Here is an 18019-nt window from a genome sequence, read left to right as displayed (position 1 = left end):
ACAAGGTTATGAGATGTCATCTTATTGAAGGTGACCTCCAATGTGGTGTTCTTGGGCATGACATTGTTGGAGGTGACTTTGAGGACAAGGTTATGAAGTATCACTGGAGGTGACCTCCAACATGGGGGTTCTGAGGTGCCATCTTATTGGAGGCAACCTCAGGGACCAGGTTATGAGGTGTCATCTTATTGAAGGTGACCTCCAAGGTGGTGTTCTTGAGCATCATCTTATTGGTGGTGACCTCAGGGACAAGGTTATGAAGTGTCACGTTATTGAAGGTGACCTCCAACACGGTGTTCTTGGGTGTCATCTTATTGGAGGTGACCTCAGGGACACGGTTCTTAGGCATTGTCCTAGTGGAGGTGACTTTGGCCATGGCTATAGGGTGTCATCTCATTGGAGGTGACCGTGGGTGGGCTCAGATAACACCCCAAGACACTGTCCCCAGCAGAGCTGCTTTATTCCTCCGAGGACTTCCCCTGCCCCACAGAAGGAGGTCACCAGCTGTGGGGCAGGCAGCAAATTCATACCCGTCCCCAAAGCAAGGCTACGGGGACCCATGAGGGAGGGTGGTTGCTGGTGGCCGGGCGCAGGGTGCTGTCCCCCCGCCCTGTGATTCTTCAGGCCTCCTTCTGTGGGGCCTTGTCCTGGAGCTGGAGGGGGATCTTCTCTTTGGGGTCATCTGTTTTCTTCCGTTTGGCCCTGGAGGGAGGAAGATGAGGAGGAGGAGGGTCTGTGGGGCATGGCAGGACGGAGCAGCCACCGGCAGGGTGGGAAGCAGCCCAGCTTACACCGTGTCCATCCGTCTGTCCAGCCATTCAGCCACTTACATCACTCGTTCTTCTGCCAACACCCCCATTCACTTGTCCCTCAACACATCCATCTGTCCATCCATCCAAAAGCCGTTCAGCTTTCAGTCCATCCATCCATCCACCATCCATCCATCCATCCATCCATCATCCATCCATCCACCCAAAACCCCTTTGTCTACCAACCTACCCCTCCATCCATCAGCATCCCCATCCAGTTGTTCATCTCACCATCCAACCACAAAATCCAATCATTCATCTTCCGCTAGATCCATCCATCCGTCTGTCCGTCTGTCCATCCCCTCCTGCCACATGCCCACCTGTTCTCCACCTCCTCGATGGTATCGGGCAGCGGCATGTTGAGGGTCTCTGGGAGGAAGCCGGCCGCCACGGCCGCCACCACGGGGGCCACCCCATAGACCGCAGGGGGCAAGAAGGGGTAGTACTCATCCATCATCTTCACCAGCGGCGCCACGATGCCACCCACTCGGGCCATGGTGCTGCCAAAGCCCAGCCCGGTCTGCCTGCCGGTGCCGTGGGGGGTCAACATGGGGCAGGGACCACCTTGGGGGTGTCACGGCTGGGTGCCGGGGGACCTGCCCCACAGTGGGGTCGTGGTTTTACCTGATGGGAGTGGGGTAGAGCTCGGTGGTGTAGAGGAAGACGCAGTTGAAGGAGGCGGAGAGGCAACCCTTGCCGATGACGGCCAGCGCCGTGCGCACCGTCTGCAGCTCTGGGGCAGAGAGAGGGATGGGGTGGACTCTGCGGTCGGGCAGGAGCCACCTCAGGGATGGGGCGATGGTGGGAAGGAGAAAGAAGGGAGGACGTAGGGATGGACAGATGGATAGCTAGGTAAGTAACTGGATGGACGGTTGGAGACATGGATGGATGGAGACATGGATGGATGGTGAGATGGTGAGTCACCATCCGTGGTGATATTCAAAAGCCATCTGGGCAACCAGCTCTAGGTGGCCCTGCCTGAGCAGGAGGGTTGGACCAGATGACCTCCAGAGGTGCCTTCCAACCTCAACCATCCTGTGGGTAAGGGGGTGGCTGGATAGCGGGGTGGTGGGACGGATGGATGGATGGATGGATGGGTGGATGGAGAGATGAGAGCATGGATGGCGAGGTAGGTAGGTGTGTCATTCAGTGGCTGGAGAAGGGAGGGATGGGTGAAGAGCAAAGCGGAGTTGTGTGATGGACTGGTGGGAACATCGATGGCTGGACAGAGCAGTGCAGAAGATCCCCATCAGCCCATCGCACCCACCTGTGGAGACAAAGATGTTGGCAATGATGACCAGCCCCGCCAAGAAGAGGGCCACCATGAGTGACACCCGCCGGCCGATGTAGCTCAGGGAGATGGTCACCACCACTTTGGCCGGGAAGTCAACGGCGCCAAAAATCACCTGGATGAGGTAAATGCTGACACCGAAGTTTTGCAGATCCATGGCCAGCCCGTAGTAGGAGAAACTGATGGAGAACCTGGAGCAGGGCAGAGAGAGGCACAGACTTGAGGTGGCGTGACCTCCCTGGGATGTCACCATCGCATGGGACAGGGCAGGGATTGCAGATGGAGAAGAGGGCTGGGGTACAGCTGGATTCACTGATTGTCTGTCCATCTTTCCATTCATCCATCCGTACATCTGACCAACTCTCCAACCACCTGTCCATCTGCCCTTCCATCCAACCACCCATCCTTCCATCCATCCAACCATCCATCCATCCAACCACCCATCCTTCCAACCACCCATCCTTCCATCCATCCAACCATCCATCCATCCAACCATCCATCCATCCATCCTTCCAACCACCCATCCTTCCAACCACCCATCCTTCCAACCATCCAACCACCCATCCTTCCAACCATCCATCCATCCATCCTTCCAACCATCCAACCACCCATCCTTCCATCCAACCACCCATCCCTCCAACTCTCCACCCACCTCTCCATCCCTCCACCCCTTTACCCATCCCTCCCTCCTCCTCCTCAGCCCCACCAGCCTTCCCCAGCCCAGCCCCACCAGACGATGGAGAGGCAGAAGAAGATGTGGCGGATGACTGGGGTCCGGACCAGGTCAGAGACGGTGTAGGAGGACTTCAGACCAGCCAACTCCTCCTTCATGTTGGACTTCAGGATCTGGGAAAGGGGGGGGGGGTGGAACAGGAGAGGTTGGCAGGGGACAGGGGTGGGAAACCAAGACCCCCTCCACCATGGGGTCACCATACCTCCACCGTGATCTTCTCCCCTTCCTCCTTTCTCTTGTTAATCCTGGCCACTCGCTGCAGGACCTTCACGGCCCTCTCGGCTTTCCCCGAGAGCACCAGCCAACGGGCAGACTCAGCCAACCACCTGCGGTCAGCGAGAGGGAAACTGAGGCACGGAGAGAGCCCCACCTGTCCCCATGGCCTTCCCCAGGGGACCCCAAGCATCCTACCAGGAGTAGAGGAGGAAGACGAAGAAGGGCAGGGAGACGGTAAGCTGGAGCCAGCGCCAGTGGGGGACAGCGTAGGCCACGCCAGCCAGCAGGATCTGGCCCAGGGTGTAGGCGAAGCCGGTGATGGCCACGGTGATGGCGCGGTAGGGTGTGGGGATCCACTCCACCACTGCAAGGGACCATGGGGACACGTCTGACTCGGTGTCCCCCCCTCCATGGCCCTCCTTGTGAATGTGGCCTCCCCATCACGTCCAGGTGCCTCCACACCACAGGGCCCCATCCATGGCCATGGTGATGTCCCCATCAGAGACCACTGGGATGTCCCCATCAGCAGCCATAGGGACGTCTCCATCTGTAGAGAGGGGGATGTCCCCAACCATGGCCACTGGGGACATCTGCGGCCATGGCAATGTCCCTCTCCATGGCCACAGTGATGTCCACATCCATGGCCATTGGGACATCCGTGGCCATTGGCGCCTCCCCATTCATAGCCATGCCGATTGTCCCCACCCGGAGCCTCGTGGCCATCCTCATCACTGTCCCCAACCATGGCCACTGGGGACATCTGCATCCCCGGCCACGGCAATGTCCCTCTCCATGGCCACAGCGATGTCCCCACCCATGGCCATCGGGACATCCCCACCCATGGCCATGCCGATTGTCCCCACCCAGGTCCCCGTGGTCATCCTCATCCCTGTCCCCTCACCCAGGCAGGTGATGCTGAGGCCGAAGCCGGAGAGGGCCATGCCACCGGCGAAGCGGAAGACGCAGTAGGATGCATAGTTGGGGGCGAAGGCCGTGCACGTCCCCATCACCCCCAGCTGCAGGTAGGACCACATCAACATGGCCTTGCGCCCAAACCTGCAACAGGGAGGCACTGGGTGCCACTGGGTGCCACTGGGTGATGCTCTCTCCAATGCCCCATGGGGAAACTGAGGCACGGGGAGGGGTCTCTGCTGCCCTTACCTGTCTGAGAGGCCCCCCAGGACCAGGGCGCCCACCAGGACCCCAGCCATGTAGATGGACTGGGCCATCTGCCGCAGCTGCCGGTGGCTGCAGACGAGGTCCCACTATGGGGACGGGGATGGGGTGAGGACGACCTGTCCTCTCCTTCCACCCACCAGTCCCGCCTCTTCTCTCCCGTCCATCCATCCGCCCCTTCCGCCACCTTCATCCTGCATCATCCCCATAGCCCCATCTTCCCCATATGGCTCCATCTCCACCCCTCCATCTCCATACGGCCCCATCTCCATCCCTCCAACCCTGTATGGCTCCATCTCCCTCCCTCCAACCCCAAACAGCTCCATCTCCACCCCTCCAACTTCATATGGCTCCATCTCCCTCCCTCCAACCATATACGGCTCCGTCTCCCTCCCTCCAACCCCATACAGCTCCATCTCCATCCCTTCATCTCCATATGACTCCATCTTCACCCCTCCATCTTCATATGGCTCCATCTCCATCCCTCCAACCCTATATGGCTCCATCTCCATCCTTCCAACCCCCGTATGACTCTACCTCCATCTTCCCATCTCCGTAAGGCCCCATCGCCATTCCTCCATCCCTATATGGCTCCATCTCCCTCCCTCCAGCCCCATACAGCTCCATCTCCACCCCTCCATCTCCGTACGGCCCCATCCCTTCCTCCCCACACCCCTTGTCCCCACCTTGGAGACATTGGTGGACATCTTCCCACCCTCCGTCCCTCCCCACCTCACCCTCCCCTGTCCCCATGTCCCCGTCCCCACCTCGGTGACGATGGTGGCCACGTAGATGCTGCGGTCATAGTCCCAACCATCGTGGCAGGGCTCGGTGGGCCGGGGACCGGTGCTGCCGTTGGCGGGAGACGAGGCCACGTAGCGCTGGCAGGACCCCAGGGTGGCATCGGGGGACCCCAGGGTGCCATTGGACCACCCCAGGGTGGCACCAGCAGGCCCCAGGGTGCCGTTGGAGGACCCCGAGGTGGCATCAGTCTGGACACGGGTGCCATCAGGGGACCCCAGTGTGCCATCGAGTGTGATGTGGGTGGCACCGGCGATGTGGGTGCCACCGGGGGACCCCAGGGTGGCACCAGGGGACCCCAAGTCCCCATCAGGAGCTCTCAGGGTGGCGTTGGAGGACCTCAAAGTGCCATCAGAGGCCGCTGAAGTGCCATCAGGGGTGGCTCCGGGTGGCCCTGGGGTGGCGCTGGGGACACTTGGGGCGGCGCCGGGACCGGGGGTGACACCGGGGACGCGGCAGCGGTGGGGGGGGACGGCGGCGGTGAAGTTCTGCAGCAGGTTGTGGCTGGCCATGAGCAGGATGGGCACCCCCAGCAGCACCGTCTGCAGCACCTGGAAGCGTCCCAGCCCCCCGACCTGCGCCAGCACCGCCCCGAACGGCATCCTGGGGCGCGGGGACACCGTCACCCGCGGGGGACACCGCCAGACACAGGGACACCGCTGGACACGAGGGCGTGGGGAAGGTATCACTCATGGGGACACCACCACCCATGGGGATGGTGTCACCCGTTGGGAAACCATCGCCCACAGGGACACCGGGGCATGGGGGACACCACCACCCATGGGGACACCACCATCTCTGGGGACACCACCACCTCTGGGGACACCACCACCCATGGGGACAGTCATCCACGGGGACACCACCACCCCTGGGGACACCATCACCCCTGGGGACAATCATCCACAGGGATACCACCACCCCTGGGGACACCATCACCCCTGGGGACAATCATCCACAAGGACACCACCACCCATGGGGACACCACCACCCCTGGGGACAATCATCCACGGGGACACCATCACCCATGGGGACACCATCACCCCTGGGGACAATCATCCACAGGGATACCACCACCCCTGGGGACACCATCACCCCTGGGGACAATCATCCACAAGGACACCACCACCCATGGGGACACCACCACCCCTGGGGACAATCATCCACGGGGACACCATCACCCATGGGGACAGTCCTCCACGGGGACACCAGCACCCATTGGGACACCACCACCCCTGGGGACAGTCATCCATGGGGACACCAGCACCCGTTGGGACACCACCCGTTTAGGACACTGTCATTCACAGGGACACCGTCGCCCACAGGGACACCATCATAGGGGACATTGCCACCCCCGGGGACGTGGGACACGAGTGTTGTGTGGACACGGGTCAGACACCAGGAGGAGCGTTGAGATGGGGACACCAGGACGTGGGGATCGGGGACACGGGGACAGGGGACACAGGGACGGGGACAAAGACATGGGGACTGTGGGGACATGGTGGGGGGAGACGGTGACCACCAAGGACACGGCTCAGATGGGGATGGTGTCACCACTTGCGTCACACGTCCCCAACCCCTCCCGATGTCCCCATCCCCTCCCAGCGTGTCCCTGTCCCTGCTCCACCTCAGCGCGGCTCCCTGGGGACGGGGACATCCGGCCAGCTGCGGCTCCCGTGTCCCCAAGGTGAAGGGTCCCTTCTCTGATGTCCCCAGCACGTCCTGGTCCCATGTCCCCTCTCCAACGTCCCCATCCCCTCAATGTCCCAAACCCGTCCCCACGTACCCACTTCGATGTCCCCAACGTCCCCTGGTCCCCAACCCCTCCTCCATGTTCCCAAATTGTCCCCACTTTGATGTCCCCAAATCTTTGATGTCCACCTGGTGTCACCAAGACGTCCCATATCCCCTCTGTGATGTCCCCAACCTGTGCCACTGTCCCCTCCACAATGTCCTCAACTCATTCCACATCTCCTCCACGAAGTCCCCAACCCCTCTCTGATGTCCCCAACTCACCCCACGTCCCCTCCATCATGTCCCCAACCTGTCCCAATGTCCCCAACCCATCCCATGTCCCCACCATGCCCCTCAACATCCCCTCCGTGACATCCCCAACCTGTTCCCTTCATGATGTCCCCAACCCACCCCACGTCCCCTCTGCGATGTCCCCAACCCCTCTCTGATGTCCCCAACCTGCCCCACATCCCCTCCACGCTGTCCCCAGCCCCTCGCTCATGTCCCCAACCTGCCCCACGTCCCCTCCACACTGTCCCCAGCCCCTCTCTGATGTCCCCAACCTGCCCCACATCCCCTCCTCGCTGTCCCCAGCCCCTCTCTGATGTCCCCAACCTGCCCCACATCCCCTCCTCGCTGTCCCCAGCCCCTCTCTGATGTCCCCAACCTGCCCCACATCCCCTCCACGCTGTCCCCAGCCCCTCGCTTGTGTCCCCAACCCACCCCACGTCCCCTCGCTCGTGTCCCCAACCCGCCCCACGCCCCCTCCACGCTGTCCCCAGCCCCTCACTCGTGTCCCCAACCCACCCCACGTCCCCTCGCCCGTGTCCCCAACCCATCCCACGTCCCCAGCCCCCTGTCCCCCCCCGCCCACGTCCCCAACCCGCCCCATGTCTCCTCCACGCTGTCCCCAGCCCCACCCTGATGTCCCCAACCCGCCCCACGTCCCCTCCACGCTGTCCCCAACCCCTCTCTGATGTCCCCAACCCACCCCATGTCCCCTCTGCGATGTCCCCAAACCCTCTCTGATGTCCCCAACCCGCCCCACGTCTCCTCCACACTGTCCCCAGCCCCTCTCTGATGTCCCCAACCTGCCCCACATCCCCTCCACGCTGTCCCCAGCCCCTCGCTCGTGTCCCCAACCCGCCCCACGCCCCCTCCACGCTGTCCCCAGCCCCTCACTCGTGTCCCCAACCCACCCCACGTCCCCTCGCCCGTGTCCCCAACCCATCCCACGTCCCCAGCCCCCTGTCCCCCCCCCGCCCACGTCCCCAACCCACCCCACGTCCCCTCCACGCTGTCCCCAACCCCTCTCTGATGTCCCCAACCCACCCCATGTCCCCTCTGCGATGTCCCCAGCCCCTCTCTGATGTCCCCAACCTGCCCCACATCCCCTCCACGCTGTCCCCAGCCCCTCGCTTGTGTCCCCAACCCACCCCACGTCCCCTCGCCCGTGTCCCCAACCCGTCCCACGTCCCCTCCACGCTGTCCCCAACCCGTCTCTGATGTCCCCAACCCACCCCATGTCCCCTCCATGCTGTCCCCAACCCCTCTCTGATGTCCCCAACCTGCCCCACGTCCCCCCCACGCCCCTCAGGGTCCCCCCCTGTCCCACTGTCCCCCCGCTGTCCGGCGGTACCTGGCCTCCTCGGGGTGACGTCCCCGTCCCCGGGGTCCCCCGGCCGCTGCCCCCGTTATATAAGGCGAAAAGCGGCTCTTTTGGTTAAAGTGTCACCGGGATTAGGCCGGGGGGGCGGGAGGAGGCGGATTCCAGCGCCGCGGGCGCTCGGACGCCTGGGGCTGCCCGATGCCCGCGTCCCCCCGCCCGCCGGCCCCACACTCTTCCCTATAGAGCCCCTACGGAGTAGCCCCCCTATAGATCGACCCCACCCCCTTCGGACCCCCCCGACCCACTTATGGACCCCAAGGAGCCCCTGTATGACCCCAGTGCTGCCTATGGAGGCTGTATAGAGCCCTACAGACTCCCCCAGGGCCCCTATAGATGCCTATAGCAGCCCATTGGGCCTCCAAAACTTCCTGTGGGACCCTATAGACCGCCTGCAACCCCCTATGGAGCCCCTCCGAGATGCCCTACAAGCCCCTATACATCCCTTACACACATCTCGCCATCCCTTAGAGACCCTTAACAACCTCCTGTGGCCTCTTATAAACCCCGTACAGACCCCCATAGACTCCCTATAGACCCCTACAAATCCATATAGTCCCCCTTATATTCCCTATGGGCTCCCTATAGCATCCTGTAGATACCCTGTGGCCCTACAAACCCTCTTATGGGCTCCTATAACCCCTCTCTGGACTCCTATAGGGCCCTATAACCACTGTATGACCTTCTATAGGTCCCCTGTAGACCCCCTCCAGGCTCCTATAAGCCCCTATAAACCCCTTTATGGGCTCCTATAGGTGTACATACGCCCTAAAAGCTCTTATAGTCCCTATAAACTCCCCTAAAAGCTCCTATAGGCCCTATAAACTCCCCTTTGGGCTCCTTTAAGTCCCCATAACCCCCTCATAGACTCCTATAGACCCTATAAGTCCTCTTAGGGGCTCCTATAGGCCCCTATAGACCCCTCGGCCGGTCCCACAGGGTCTCTGCTGCCCTCTAACGGCCCGGAAGGGAGCCAAGCACCCAGGACCAGGGTGGGGGGCACCCAGGCGTCGGGGCGGGGGGACGGAGGCGTACGGAAACGGGAACTTTATTGAGCCGATACAAAACCCCCCGACTCGTTAAAAGCCGCCAAAGGGCCCCAAAACCACCCCCCACCCCCCCAAAAAAAAAAAGGGGGACACAGGCGTCCGGGCTGAGCCCCACCCCCCCGCCTGAGAACGGTCACAACTCATTACACCAGTGCCCTCAACCCGGTGGCGGGGAGGGGGGGCTCCCAGTGCTCCCAGCCCCCAACTGGTCCAAGGCCTGCGCTCCCAGTAAGATCCATACTGGGAAGTGGTGCCTGGCCCTGAAATGGGTTGAAATCCTGGGAGAACGGGCAAAAAACTGGGCGGGGGCGCTAGGAGTCGTAGTCTTCGTCCTCCTCTTCCTCCTCGGGGGCGCGGGGGGGGCCAGGGGCTGGGGGGAGCCCCCCCGGGAGCCCCCCCGGGAGCGCTGGGGGTCCCAGCGGCGCGAAGGGCACCCCGGGGCTGCGGGAGAGGGGTCGGTGGACCCCAAGAGGGGTCAGTGTGGGGGTGTCCCGTTTCACCCCCCCTCAAGACCCCCACCCAAGGGACCCTGGTGGACCCACAGCCCCCCAAAAAAGGGACCCAGGCATTTGGGGGGGGGGGGGTACATGCAGCTCCCCCCCCCCTTTCAAAACACCCAGGTTTTGGGGTGTCCTCACCCTACCCACCCCCCCTCAAGGGACCCAGGCACCCAGGTGTGTGCCCCCCCATAAAAAAAAGGGACCCAGGCACCCAGGTATGTCCTCACCCCCCCAAAAAGGGACCCAGGTGCGCCCCCACCCCCCCCAAAAAAAGGGTCCCAGGGGTCCGGGCCGGTACCTGGTGAAATTGAGGGGGGGTCGGGCGGGGGGGGGGCTGCGGCGTCTCTTCTTCCCCGTCGCTGTCGCTGTCCTCAGAGTCCTCCTGGGGGGGGGCACGGGGTGGGGGGACACGATGACAGCGAGGGGACCCCTTACCCCCACCCCCAGGGGACCCAGGCATCGGGGCGCCCCCCCCCCCCACCTCCAGGGTGACCCCTCCCACCCCCCCAAAAAGGACCCAGGCGTTCGGGTGCCACCCCCCCCCCCCCTCACCTCCTGCTCCGAGTCCGTCCCCGACTGTTTGGGGTCCTTCCCCTTCGCCCCGGGACCCCCGTTCTTCCGGCCGGCGCCCGGGCGGCGCCCCCTGTAACAGACCCCCCCACAGGCACCCCGCCCTCGTCAGGATCCCAGGTGTTGGGGGGACCCCCCCACCCCACAACCGCCCCCCGCCCCATTCCCAGGGGACCCAGGTGTTTGGGGGACCCCCCCACCCTGCAGCACCCGCATCAGGACCCCAGGGTTCAGGGGGGACCCAGGTGTTTGGGGGGGACCCAGGCATCTGGGGAGGGAACCCCGGCATTTTGGGGGGGGACCCAGGTGTCAGGGGAGGGGACCCCAGCATTTTGGGGGGGACCCAGGTGTCCAGGGAGGGGACCCCGGCATTTTGGGGAGGACCCAGGCATCTGGGAGGGGACCCCGGCATTTGGGGGGGACCCAGACATCCAGGGAGGGGACCCCGGCATTTTGGGGGGGACCCAGGTGTCCAGGAAGGGGACCCCGGCATTTTGGGGGGGACCCAGGTGTCCAGGGAGGGGACCCCGGCATTTTGGGGAGGACCCAGGCATCCAGGGAGGGGACCCCGGCATTTTGGGGGGGACCCAGGCACCCGGGGAGGGGACACCGGCATTTAGGGGGAACCCAGGCATCTGGGAGGGGACCCTGGCATTTCGGGGGGGACCCAGGTGTCAGGGGAGGGGACCCCGGCATTTTAGGGGGGACCCAGGCGTCTGGGAGGGGACCCCGGCATTTGGGGGAGGACCCAGGTGTCCAGGAAGGGGACCCCGGCATTTTGGGGGGGACCCAGGCGTCTGGGAGGGGACCCCGGCATTTGGGGGAGACCCAGACGTCCAGGGAGGGGACCCCAGCATTTTGGGAGGGACACAGGCATCCAGGAAGGGGACCCTGGCATTTTAGGGGGGACCCCGACATTTTGGGGGGGACCCAGGCATCCAGGGAGGGGACCCTGGCGTTTTGGGGGGGACCCAGGCGTCCGGCCCACCTTCGGGGTCCGCGCTCGCCCTCGCCGTGGGGCTCCTCGCCCTCCCCCTGCATGTCGGGCACCGCCGCCACCAGATCCTTCAGGAAGTCGAACTGCTGCTCCAGCTCGATGCACTGTTTCCTGGGAAAGGGGTGGGGCCTCAGCCGGCCACGCCCACGTGCCACACCCATCCACAAGCCCCACCCCTCACTCCTCAGCCCCACCCCTCGCACCCGTTTTATAACGTTTTGGGGGTGGGTGGGTAAACTGAGGCAAGGAGTGCAAAGGGGACCCAGACGTGTGGGGACCCTCACCCACCTCCAAAGGGGACCCAGATGTGTGGGGGGACCCTTCCCCAACCCCCCAAAGGGGACCCAGACGTGTGGGGGGACCCTTCCCCAACCCCCCAAAGGGGACCCAGACGTGTGGGGGACCCTCACTCCCCCCCAAAGGGGACCCAGACGTGCGGGGGACCCTTCCCCAACCCCCCAAAGGGGACCCAGGCCTTTGGGAGACCCTCATGCACCCCCAAAGGGGAGCCAGACAACCGGGGGACCCTCACCCTCCCCCTAAAGGGGACCCAGGTGTCCGGGGGACCCTTCCCCAACCCCCCAGAGGCGACCCAGACGTTTGGGGGGACCCTCACCCCCCCCAGTGGAGACCCAGACGTGTGGGGGACCCTCACCCCCCCCGAAAGGGGACCCAGGCGTGGGGGGCAGGGGGTCGTCACTCACAGGTGGGAGGTGGTCATGGTCTTGGCGTTGCGGGACTGGGTGACGTGACAAGCCTTCCGCAGCAGCGACTCCAGGAAAAGCTCCAGCGCCCGCGCTGCGCCGCTAAGGACCCCCACGGAGCCAGGCGGCCGGGCCCCGCCCTGCCCCGCCCCAGCCCCGGGGGTCCCCGGGGGTCCGGGGCACCCCACACGCCCCCCCACCCCGCCATGGGACCCAGGTGGCCAAGGGGGGACCCCGGTGTCTAGGGTGGGGGGGACCCAGGGGTCTGGGGTGGGGGGGACCCAAGAACCCAGGGTGGGGGGGACCCTGGGGGGACCCAGGGGTCTGGGGTGGGGGGGACCCAAGAATCCAGGGTGGGGGGGACCCTGGGGGGACCCCAGCATCCGGGGTGGGGGACCCAGGGGTCTGGGGTGGGGGGGACCCAAGAATCCAGGGTGGGGGGGACCCTGGGGGACCCAGGGGTCTGGGGTGGGGGGACCCAAGAATCCAGGGTGGGGGGGCCCCCGGGGGGACCCCAGTGTCCAGGGTGGGGGACCCAGGGGTCTGGGGTGGGGGGGACCCCGGGGGGACCCCGGCGTCCGGGAGGATACAGATGATGACGGGGACGGCGGCCGCCACCTTCCCGATCTCCTCGTCCGTCTGCATGATCTTCTTGATCCGCGCCTGCGGGGAAGAAGGGAAACTGAGGCATGGCTGTGCCCCCGAGAAGCCACGCCCCCCGTGTAGGCCACGCCCACCCCCAATCCGAGGCCACACCCCCCCGACTCCAACCTGAGTCTGGAAAGGAGAGAGAATACACCCTCGCCCCTGCACAGGCCACGCCCACTCCAAGCCACGCCCCGCTCAAGACCACGCCCACCAAGCCCCACCCCTACCCGAGACCACACCCCCAGCTCCATCCTTTCACATGCACCTGGAAAGGAGGAAGACACCCCGCCCCCTGCACACAGGCCCCGCCCACTCCATCAGGCCCCGCCCCAAAGGCGCAGGCTATCAAGCTCCGCCCCCCCAGGCCACACCCACCAGCTCCATCCCCTCACCTGGGCCCGGAAAGGGGGAAGGGGGCTGAGCCCCCGCCCCCTGCACACAGGCCCCGCCCAGTCCCACAAGCCCCACCCCTTCCCCGAGGCCACGCCCCCCCGGCAGGATCACCCTGTGTGGGGCGAGATCCCCCCCGGAACCCCCTCAAGCCACGCCCCTCCCCAAGCCACGCCCCTCCCCAGCACCATGGGGAACGCCCACCCCTCCCCGTTGCCATGGTGATGCCACCCCCCCTCCCCGGGCCCGGCCCTCTCCGCTGACCGGCGGGAACCGCGCGTTGTATTTCTTCTTCTTGCTCGCATCGTCCCGGCCCCGGTCCCGGCCCCGCTGGATCCCGCTCGGGCCCGGCCCCGGCCCCGCTGGGCCGCTCCCGGCCGCCCCCGCCGCCGCTGCCGCCCGCCCCGGTCCCGCTCCGCTTCGCCGCGGCCTGCCGCCCGGCCCGGCCCGCCCCTTCCGGACGAAGCCACGCCTCTTCCGGTGGGTGCTCCGCCCCGCCCCCATGGCTTTCCCCGGCTCCGCCTCCTGCCGAGTCACGCCTCCCCAGCCTAGACCACGCCTCCCCCGCGCCGGCCACGCCTCTCCAGCCTAGACCACGCCTCCCCCGCGCCGGCCACGCCTCCCCAGCCTAGACCACGCCTTCCCCACGCCGGTCACGCCTCCCCAGCCTAGACCACGCCTCCCCCGCGCCGGCCACGCCTCTCCAGCCTAGACCACGCCTTCCCCGCGCCGGCCACGCCTCCCCAGCCTAGACCACGCCTCCCCGCGCCGGCCACGCCTCTCCAGCCCAGACCACGCCTTCCCCACGCCGGCCACGCCTCTCCAGCCCAGACCACGCCTTCCCCGCGGCGGCCACGCCTCTCCAGCCCAGACCACGCCTCCCCCGCGGCGGCCACGCCCCCCCGCTGTCAATCAAAGGGCGATCCGGCCTTGGACCGTTTATTGGGGTGACACCCAGCGGGGTGGGGGAGGGGCGGGCCTTCCCCCCCTCCCCCCAAAGGCACTTTGGTTCCGAGGGGGTGGGGTTAATGCTGGTGCGGGGGGGGGGGGGGGGGCGCAGCCACGCTCCCATTGGCTGCAGTGCCCCAGGGAGGCGGGGCAAAGAGCCAGTGGCCAATAGGAAGCAGGGGCGACCCCCAGTGACACCCCCCAGTATCCTCCCAGTAGCTCCCAGTTGCAGTCCCATGGTCCCCAGTAGCTCCCAGTTGCCTCCCAGTCATGCCCAGTAGCTCCCACTGGTCCCTCGGGACACTCCCAGTAGCTCCCAGTTGCCCCCACTCCCCCCCATCGGCTTCCAGCGACTCCCAGTAGCCACTCAGTTGCCTCCCAGTGACTCCCAGTAAGCCCCAGTGCCTCCTAAAAACCTCCCAGTGACTCCTAGCAGCACCCCCAGTTGCTCCCAGTAACCCCCCAGTAGCTCCCAGTGATTCCCAGTAGCCTCCAGTAATGCCCAGTGACCCCTCGAACCCTCCCAGTAGCCCCCAACCCTCCCAGTGCCCACTAAAGCCTCCCAGTAACTCCCAGTACCCCCCCAGCCCCCCTGGGAGCCTCCCAGTAGCCCCCCAGTTCCCCCTAGAAGCCTCCCAGTGACTCCCAGTAGCCCCTAGAAGTCTCCCAGTAGCCCCCCAGCTCCCTCCAGTACCCCGTAAAAGCCTCCCAGTGACTCCCAGTAGCCCCCCAGCCCCACTGGGAGCCTCCCAGTTCCCCCTAGAAGCCTCCCAGTGACTCCCACTAGCCCCCCAGCTCCCCCCAATGCCACCTAAAAGCCTCCCAGTGACTCCAGTGGCCCACCAGTAACCCCTAGAAGCCTCCAGTAGCTCCCCAACCCTCCCAGTGCCCCCTAAAAGCCTCCCAGTAACTCCCAGTAGCCCCCCAGCTCCCCAGGAGCCTCCCAGTGACTCCCAGTAGCCCCTAGAAGCCTCCCAGTAGCCCCCCAACCCTCCCAGCGCCCCCTAAAAGCCTCCCAGTAACTCCCAGTAGCCCCCCAGTCCTCCCTAGAAGCCTCCCAGTAACTCCCAGTAGCCCCCCAGCTCCCCCAGGAGCCTCCCAGTTCCCCCTAGAAGCCTCCCAGTGACTCCCAGTAGCCCCTAGAAGCCCCCCAGTAGCCCCCCAAACCCTCCCAGCGTCCCCTAAAAGCCTCCCAGTAACTCCCAGTAGCCCCCCAGTCCTCCCTAGAAGCCTCCCAGTAACTCCCAGTAGCCCCCCAGCCCCCCCAGTAGCCCCCCAGTCCTCCCTAGAAGCCTCCCAGTGACTCCCAGTAACCCCCCCAGTCCCTCCCAGTTAGGAGGAGGGGAACTGGCTGAGGAAGGCACTGAAGTCCAGGTCCCCCAGGGAAGGCAGCGAGTCCTCGGGGGCCCCCCCACCCCCCAAATCGGGGCCCCCCCCCAACTCAGCCCCCCCGCCCAACTGGGGACCCCCTCCAATTTCGGGGCCCCCCCCCCGGGGGCTGACTCTGCACCAGCCGAGCGATGGCTTCGGGGTACGACAACAGCATGGGGGGGGCCCCAAAATCTGGGGGGCTCCCCCAAAATCAGAAGCCCCCCCTCCAAAATCAGGGGGGGGATCCCCAAAAGCTGGGGGGGGCTCCGGGGGGCCCAGCAAACGTTGGACGTCGGCGGCGTTGATGGTATCGAGGGGGGGGAAAGGGGGGTCCCCCAGGAGCGCCCCTAAATCCAAAGGGGAGGTGCCCCCCCCCCCGCTGCCCCCCCTTCCCGGGGGGGGCCCCTCTTCGAACTGCAGCTGCAGAAGGGCCTCGGCCAGCGGCTCCGGTTCGGGGGGGGGGCCCCCCAACAGCCCCCCTGCCCCCCCGAAAGAGAAGGGGGGGGCTGGGGGGAGAGCTGGGGGGGGGGAAGGCGTGAGGGAGGGGTTCGCCCCCCCCGAACCCAATTTGCCCCCCCCATTTGCCCCTGACCCCCCAAATTGCCCCCCAGCCCTCCCCTTTCCCCCCTCCACATTGCCCCCCCAATTTGCCCCCCCATTCCCCCCCCTTTGCCCCCCAATTTGCCTCCCCATTCCCCCCCCTTTGCCCCCCCAATTTACCCCCCCATTTCCTCCACCCCCCCTTTGCCCCCCCCTTTACCCCCCGCCCCTCTTTTGCACCCAACCCCCCATTACCCCCCCCCATTTACCACCCCCCTTGGCCCCCCCAAATTTGCCCCCCCCCCCCCCCGGCTCACCCATGCTGGGGGGGGCTGGGGGGCCGGGGGGGCCGGGAGGGCACCGCGATGCGCCGGGGGGGCCGGGGCTCGGAGGGGGCCGGGCCTGGAGGGGGGAATGGGGGGGGCACCGTCAGGGACCCCAATACTCCCCTGGGACCCCTCTACCCCCCCCATACCCCAATACCCCCCCCGACACCAAATACCCCCCCGGGCACCCCAAATATCCCCCCAGGGACCCCCCCAGGAACCCAATACTGCCCTAGACCCCCCCCAGGGACCCCATTATCCCCCCAGGGACCCCCTCAGGGACCCCAATATCCCCCCGGGACCCCCCCCTGTGACCACGAATACCCCCCAGGACCCCCAATACTGCCCTAGATCCCCTGGGACCCCCATTACCCCCCCAGGTACCCCCCCAGGAACCCCAATACCCCCCAGGGACCCCCAATACTGCCCTAGACCCCACCCCGGGACCCCCATTACCCCCCCAGGGACCCTCTCAAGGACCCCAATAACCCCCAGGGACCCCCATTACCCCCCAGGGACCCCCAATACTGCCCTAGATCCCCCTGGGACCCCCATTACCCCCCCAGGTACCCCCCAGGAACCCCAATACCCCCCAGGGACCCCCAATACTGCCCTAGACCCCCCCTGGGACCCCCATTATCCCCCCAGGGACCCGCCCAGGGACCCCAATACCCCCCAGGGACCCCCAGTACTGCCCTAGACCCCCCCAGGGCCCCCATTACTCCCTCAGGGACACTCCCAGGGACCCCAATACCCCCCAGGGACCCCCAATACTGCCCTAGAACCCCCCGGGACCCCCATTACCCCCCCAGGGACCCCCCCAGGGACCCCAATAACCCCCAGGGACCCCCATTACCCCCCCAGGGACCCCCATTACCCCCCAAGAACACCCAATACTGCCCTAGACCCCCCCCAGGGCCCCCATTAGCCCCCCAGGGACCCTCTCAAGGACCCCAATAACCCCCAGGGCCCCCCAGTACCCCCCCGGGACCCCCTGGGGCCCCCCCAATCCCCCCCGGCCCCCCCAGTCCCCCCCAGCCCGCACCGGGCAGGGGGCTGCGCTGGACGAAGGAGCGAAGGTCTCGCGGGTGCGCTTGCGCTTCTCCTCGATGCACCTGCAGGTCCCCTGCACCAGTCACACCAGTTACCTCCCAGTAACCCCCAGTTACCTCCTAAGTCACCTCCAGTTACCTCCCAGTAACGCCCAGTGATCCTCCAGTCAATCCCAGTCACGTCCACATCATCTCCCAGTCACACCAGTTACCTCCCAGTCACCTCCAGTCAACCCCAGTCACACCGGTTACCTCCCAGTCACCTCCAGTCATCTCCCAATCACTCCCAGTCACCCCCAGTCACACCACTTACCTCCCAGAAACCCCCAGTCACCTCCCAGTAACACCCAGTGACCCTCCAGCCACCTCCCAGTCACCTCCAGCCACGTTCAGTCACCCCCAGTCATCTCCCAGTCACACCAGTCACCTCCCAGTCACCCCACAGTAACCCCCAGTCACACTAGTGACCCCAGGGACCCAGGGGTGCACCCAGGGTGACCA

The 18019-nt window shown here is 65.6% G+C and overlaps 3 protein-coding genes across 3 annotated transcripts; all 3 read right to left on the bottom strand.

Moving 5' to 3' along the window:
- Positions 1-620: 620 nt before the first annotated feature.
- LOC104259335 (solute carrier family 22 member 6-A) lies at positions 621-5628 on the bottom strand. Its single transcript, XM_059835120.1, has 10 exons — positions 4993-5628; positions 4211-4314; positions 3951-4105; positions 3245-3413; positions 3036-3159; positions 2831-2946; positions 2077-2291; positions 1434-1542; positions 1130-1333; positions 621-702 (listed from the first exon to the last, which is right to left on the bottom strand). The coding sequence occupies exons 1-10, from the start codon at positions 5626-5628 to the stop codon at positions 621-623; spliced, it is 1914 nt and encodes a 637-aa protein (XP_059691103.1).
- A 4112-nt stretch (positions 5629-9740) lies between these two features.
- DRAP1 (DR1 associated protein 1) lies at positions 9741-14569 on the bottom strand. Its single transcript, XM_059835111.1, is given in 9 exon segments — positions 9741-9913; positions 10271-10290; positions 10292-10354; positions 10525-10615; positions 11531-11650; positions 12244-12337; positions 12834-12906; positions 13546-13643; positions 14518-14569. Coding segments are annotated over 9 exon segments (741 nt in total). The 3' UTR covers positions 9741-9783.
- A 992-nt stretch (positions 14570-15561) lies between these two features.
- LOC132321640 (transcription factor p65-like) lies at positions 15562-17791 on the bottom strand. The gene is given in 7 exon segments (XM_059835110.1): positions 15562-15720; positions 15722-15801; positions 15804-16118; positions 16474-16542; positions 17512-17541; positions 17544-17592; positions 17771-17791. Coding segments are annotated over 7 exon segments (723 nt in total).
- Between the last annotated feature and the right edge of the window lie 228 nt (positions 17792-18019).

The sequence above is a fragment of the Gavia stellata genome, unplaced genomic scaffold, assembly GCF_030936135.1.
Source record: "Gavia stellata isolate bGavSte3 unplaced genomic scaffold, bGavSte3.hap2 HAP2_SCAFFOLD_124, whole genome shotgun sequence".
NCBI classification, from domain to species: domain Eukaryota; kingdom Metazoa; phylum Chordata; class Aves; order Gaviiformes; family Gaviidae; genus Gavia; species Gavia stellata.
This window is presented reverse-complemented; position numbering and strand designations above follow the sequence as displayed.

Coding starts and splice junctions, on each gene's coding strand:
- LOC104259335 (XM_059835120.1), bottom strand. CDS start 5,628: ATGCCGTTCGGGGCGGTGCTGGCGCAGGTCGGGGGGCTGGGACGCTTC. Junction 3,414..3,950: donor CCTCAGCATCACCTGCCTGG/GTGAGGGGACAG, acceptor GGTCCCTTGCAG/TGGTGGAGTGGATCCCCACA. Junction 1,334..1,433: donor CTCTACCCCACTCCCATCAG/GTAAAACCACGA, acceptor CGGCACCGGCAG/GCAGACCGGGCTGGGCTTTG.